Below are 6,025 nucleotides of genomic sequence, written 5' to 3' on the forward strand. Positions count from 1 at the left end.
CTCGCACTCCAGGTCCCCCTTGGTGTTCTCGCTGCTGCTCGACAGGCACCCCAGGCCGGAGTCCTGGCTGCTGGGCGGCGAAAACACTGCGAGTGAAGGGGAAGAGAGAAAAAAACCACAGTGCCTGAGACATCCCCTGGCCCTGACCAGAGGAGACTCACACAGATCTCCCCTCTCCGGGAAGAGGGGCGAGCTGTTCCCTCGTGCATGCTGAGGTGCTGGTCTCCCTCCTCCCGCCAAGGTGAACAGCGGGAGAAACGATGGGAGGAAAACAACTTCGGGTTTGGGGGCTGTATCCCTCCACCCACAAGGAAACTACCTGCCTACAGACCTAAGGCCCTGCCTCGGGTAGCCCAAGGCTGAGGCCAAATATTACGAAATTTAAAACTAATGCAGTGCTAGGAACAGTTGCAACATTGCAATTTGCAGTAGATACAGAAACCAAGTAAAAGGGTCTCTGACCTTCCTAACCTTATACGAGTTGAGATCCACCCCCAACACTCCCTTCCTGCCTACCATGAATATAATTAAGGGGAAGCTGCAGTGGTAATTTCTCTCCTCATTAACTTCCTGATTGGTTTCAGGCTCAGGATTCCAGCAGCAGGCAGTTTGTCACCAATTCCAAATGGCCAATCGTTAATACTAATGTTTGTGTAGCTAACTGCCAGCATCTGCCACGGCTTCTTGTACAACAATAATAGTGAAAGGGCAACATTAGTGCTTCCCGTGTTAATTCAGATTCTGTTCATCAATAGGAAAATCTATGATGTAATTAGCAAAATGCATCGGTAGCTGAGGCAGTTGGAGCGAAACTAAATCACAGAAGGAGCTCCATGAGCCCCTGACACCTTTATCATCAATACCGTGTTCTGGATTTTACTGTTCAGTGGAAAGTATTACCAGCCTGTGGTCTTTTAAAAGAGAATATTATTTACAGCCATTGCTTGTTTCTTAGAAGCCATGATGAATCTAATACAACTGCACAAAAACAAGGAATATGGAGTTGAGGCTTAAACTCTGTCCTGAAATCACACTGCTGTGCCTAAGTGAGCTGCTCCTCCACACTTGAGCCCTGGGTGCTTTCAGACTGGGGACTTCTAGTAGTCCTGAAGTTCAATGAAAAAGATGAAGTCAGGCTTGACTTTGATAGCCAGTCAAGTTCAACAGGATTCAAGGAAAGTAAACTGCACCATCTGGGTTTAGCCCACGTTTTCATGAGAAAATTAGAAATACACTCTTAAAAAACCACAAACATTCCATTTCTGTATTTCTGCAGTAACTTCCATTTGCAGCTCAGCTTCCAAATTTGTCCTGTTTTTAAACACAATGCTGGTTATGAAGAGATGGAAAAGACATTATGAAGTTGACATCACACACACCATTTTCACCAACTTAACCCATGAGCAGACAAAATAGCCATTTCCATTCCTTTCAGGGAGTTTTGATCATTTTTGATATTGCAGAACCTGACTCCTTGATTTAAGGCAAGTGTCTCCTTTGATGCATATAAGGGATGACTAAGGCTCTAACATCACTCTGCCAAAGCAGACCCTATTATTGTCTTTTAGAGCTGACATAAATTTTTTAACTCCAGGGAATGGGATATTAACCCTAGATTACATTTTTTCCCACCTAAAACACAAAGAAAAGAACACAGCGCTTAGACATGAGGGAGTGACAAGGTAGTCAAGGCAACTTCCAGTAGTTTTTATATATTCTGCAAATGCTAATTGTTTAATAACACAGAAAGAGGAATCTGGTCTGCAGCATCACGTACTCATTTGCTATGTGGTCAAATGCACAGAACTGCCAAACAGGTCCCCAACTCCTCCAGGAGTGAAATAACCAGTGCACTGATTTGCACTTAGAGCAGGCTGGAACCACATGTACATAACCTGCAGTTGGGAGCAACTGTTTAGATTTTTAATTTTTCTAGCCCACCAACTTTGAAGCCAGTAAGTGTTGCAGAATCAGAAATGATCCTTACGGTTTCCAGGAACGAAACTCTCTTCTGCCTTAAGAACACACCAGGAGATTCCTAATGGTGTGTTTCCTACCTTTTCTTTTTAGTGTTTAAGCAAGGTTGGTATCAGAGTCCAAGGAGAAATCGCATCTCCTTAGTGTCTGGATAAAGATACCACTTGTCTTTCCACTTCACTTCCTCTATTAAGTAATTTCATCATGGCCTAAGAGCTCTGAGGACTTGAAACAAGTGTAAACACGCAGATTACAGGAAGCAAGCAGAACAGAGAAACATTTCTTGTTCCTCTGCAAGGGAAGCAACACAAACATCCTCACTGTATGGCCCAGTCTGCACCACACTCCCATGATCTGAAACACACATCGTGCACTACTTCAGGTGAGTATCTTATTGGAGTGGTTCATGCTTTGACTATTATGTAATGGCAGACCAGAGATGCTGTGTAGGTCCACATGCCAATGTCTAATCACTAACAGAAAATGCAGAATTATCACCTCTCCTGATGTGTCCTACATAGCTTTAGGTTGTGCCTGCCAACAACTGCAGCTTTGGTAGGATATGGCCAGGTCTAGCACCAGGAATCATCTCCTTCTCCGTAAGGTGCCTTGCATTATGTAGTACTACACCCCAACAGGGCTGCTGGCTCAAGGGCTCAGCTCTCCGACTCTCAGAACCTCATTCTGCTCTGATTTAGCAAAGCCCAAGGTGTGTGAAGGATCAGGACATGCTGTAAGGATTTTGTGTGTTCCTCGACTCCAGGACAAAAGTATGAGGGAAGTGACTGAGGTTAAAAGGGGATAACTTTTTGTTTAATCCCAAGTAGCCAATGGGCAAGAGGTTTATTTATTTTAAAGGATTTGTTAATACTTCTAAGCATGGATGTGCCTGAAGTGATGGAAAGGCCCACTTTTAAATACTGAGATCTATAAATCTTTGATCTCTGTGACAAAGTTTCAGAAAGTGTTGGGGTTTTTTGGGTTTTATTGAGTTGCTTTTTTTAAAATTTATTTTCCAAACACAAAGAATCCAACAGATTCAACACGCTACAGTACAGATGTTAAAACCCTACCACAGCAAAACTGCCACTTTGTTTTTGTGGTCTGCTTTATGAGCAACTCTATGTTAGTTTAGTATAGACCTGTGGAATGACACAGAGGACAACTTCTTTTGGTAGACTGTTTCTTGGCATCTCAAGTGGTGGCTCCTAAGTCTCCTGGGCGAGTGAAGCTCCATCAATTTTTCCACTGACTTCCAAATTAATCAAAAGTTTGCTTATTAGACAATTTGGGCTGTATACCCTCCTCTCTGAATATACATAAGTGTATGCAATAAGAGCCACAAAGGTTTTAAAAACAATGTGGCTCAACCAAGATTTACCTTGAGCAGGTAAGACTGCTACTTCTGTATCCAGAAATGGACTGCTTTATTGAACAGACCTCCACTGCAGTCAACAGTCACTGAAGTCAAGCAAGGTGCAGTGAGTAGGTGCAATGCTGATAAAAAGTACAAGATACTCAGATTGGGACTTGTAGCTATAAAAAGGCAGCAAAAAGGAAATAAGCCATTCTGTTCCAGTGTTTTAATCATACAGCAATAAAATGTAGAAATTCCAAGTTCAAAGAAACAAAACCCATGTTCTTTTTGACTTAAGTATATGAGTTTCATCTGTTTGAGGCTTGTGGTAATCCTCCCACAGTTGTTACACAGTCCTTATCTGTGTAAATAACAGTACCAGAATTGGGTCTATGACAGTTTTTAAAGACCATTCCTTAATCTAATTAACTTTTACCCTTGGGAAAGCACCTGAATATTTTTGAGCCATATTAATCTGAAAAAAAATCAGCTAATATCACACAGGAAAAGTAGTGAAAAGGGATCTCAACCACAGACACAAAACCTTATGTCTTCTGACACTGGTAACTGCACTGACTTTTACCTTGAGTGATCCCCAAAACTCAGTGGACTGAAAAGACTAATACATTTTCAGTGATGCGAGAAATCAGAAGGACATTCATGCTTGGAAAGTATATATTTCTTGAGTATACATTTAAAAAACTCTAAATAAGGAATAATTTGTAAGGACTTAAAACTGAGTGGTACAATTAATTTTTTTAATCTCTTTCACCTTTCTTAGGGAAAGTGAGTAAGCATGTCAGGCCCACACACTGCCAAGGGTCATTCACTCCTTCTTGGTGTGCATACTTGCGCACAGCACAGCCACACATGCAGGATGGAGAACTAGATGCCACTGGCAGTTTGATGGCATGGGAACATCACTAAAGCATGCCTAAGTTTTTGGCATGAGGGTGGACAGGAACTGCTCTTTGTAGTACCTTCTCCTCCAAAACACTTTCCTTCTGCAAATACTACTCCTGCTGCAAGCAGCAACTTCCAGTCCACGCTACAGAAATCCCACATAAAGGCTCCTGAAAAACAGACTGGCCTGGGAAATCACTGGAAGTCAAGCCAAGAAGCAAGTCATGATACCTGCAAAAAGGGCAGAATAGGAGAAAATTGCCATCTCCTCAGGATGCCAATTCAAACCACTAGAAGACATAAAGGGTGGCTGGCCCTGCTGGCTGACTTGGTGGCTTGGAAATAACCACAGGTCAAATTCAGTCTGAAAACACTGCCCTGTTTCCACCCAAGTCAACGGTACCCTGTTACTCTCCTGCTCAGATTGTTGCCAAAAGGGCTGACTCTACCTCCCAGCATCAGGTCAAAAGCCCCAAATGAACCAAACAAACCCCCAAAACAGTCAGTGCTGCAAAATCAGCCACTAGGAACCAGAGAGCTATCAGAATCCTCAGCTGCTGTCTCAGCAACTGAGAAGACATACAAAAAAAAGAGAATGGGAGAAAGCAAACTTTCCTGTTACGGAGAAAACATTAGAATGGCAGCAAGAGCGCCAAGGTCTGTCCTGACATCGCTGCAGATGACAAGATGGGCAAGATGCGGCCTCCAAGTGAATGCATGCAGGAAGGTCAAGTAAATTCTCCTAACAGCGGCCGGTCACCTTTGGAAGTACTTAACCCTATGTTCTTGCACAAGGGCTCAACTCCTTAAGCAGAGTTAACTAACAAATGGTCAAAAAGAAAACCTACCTCTGTGATACTGCTCATGTGATCCATTCTTGTGTGAATGCTCCATTTAAAAAAACAGAGGACTACTGACTTACAACAGGGTGCAAACTGCTCATAAGTCAGCAGTGCATCAGCCTCATACCCTGGTATTTGGCCCCGTGCAGATCTAAGACAGCAACAGACAAGAGCCTATGGGTCTGTGGGTTTCTATTAGGCCCCAGAGATGCTTCAGGAAGAGACAAACTTGAATCAGCTGTGTTTTCAAAATTTTCTTTGAACACAAAGATTCCAATCTTGTAAAGCCTCAGCAATGCATGTTCCTGAAGGACATTTGCACTTGGTGAATCCCAAATACATATTATTTCTTTTGCTCCTACTCTGTATGAACTAAAGTAAAAAAACCTCCAAATTGCTATCTTCTTCATTACATCTCTCTCGCTCAGGATGACGGCCAGGATGAAACTGTTCTTACTGAAAATTTCTGCCAACATCCACAAGTGCATAAATGTGCTATGCATTTCTGTATTGACTGTCCTTCTCCTCTGTCCTTCAGGACTCACCACAGATCTGAACCAGGGGATAGCTTCCACAGGGATAAATCCTGGAAGCCCACTTGAAGCCAAGGGTTTCTGCTTGCTGCAGCTGGTCACCACAACATAGTCTGAGTGCAGACTTCTTCACAGCAGTATGATGTGCACCAATGTGTCAGAGGAGGCTGATACTAAGCAGTTTACAAAGGGAAAAAGGAAACTCACCTATGATTTTCTTAAAAATAAACTCCACATATTACTTTGATCAGCTGAAATGTCTTTATGACTGTTCCTGTGATCAATCTGTAATGGACTACTCCGTGCTGACCACAATGTGAACTGACCTGCAAGAACACAGGAGTGATGATCCTTTTCTGCTTTGCAAACAATTAACACCATGGAAACTTGTCCAGTTCCAGAAATATTTCTTT

The 6,025-nt window shown here is 42.7% G+C and overlaps 1 protein-coding gene across 1 annotated transcript in view; it reads right to left on the bottom strand.

Annotated features, from left to right (window-relative positions):
• DMRT1 (doublesex and mab-3 related transcription factor 1) overlaps nucleotides 1-6,025 on the bottom strand; it is a 58,695-nt gene that overhangs the window by 340 nt on the left and 52,330 nt on the right. Inside the window, exon 5 of the mRNA XM_005427948.1 lies at nucleotides 6-86. Coding sequence (XP_005428005.1) covers nucleotides 6-86 — 81 coding nt within the window. The remainder of the gene's footprint in view (nucleotides 1-5; nucleotides 87-6,025) is intronic.

Source organism: Geospiza fortis, unplaced genomic scaffold, assembly GCF_000277835.1.
Source record: "Geospiza fortis unplaced genomic scaffold, GeoFor_1.0 scaffold456, whole genome shotgun sequence".
In the NCBI taxonomy this organism is placed as follows: domain Eukaryota; kingdom Metazoa; phylum Chordata; class Aves; order Passeriformes; family Thraupidae; genus Geospiza; species Geospiza fortis.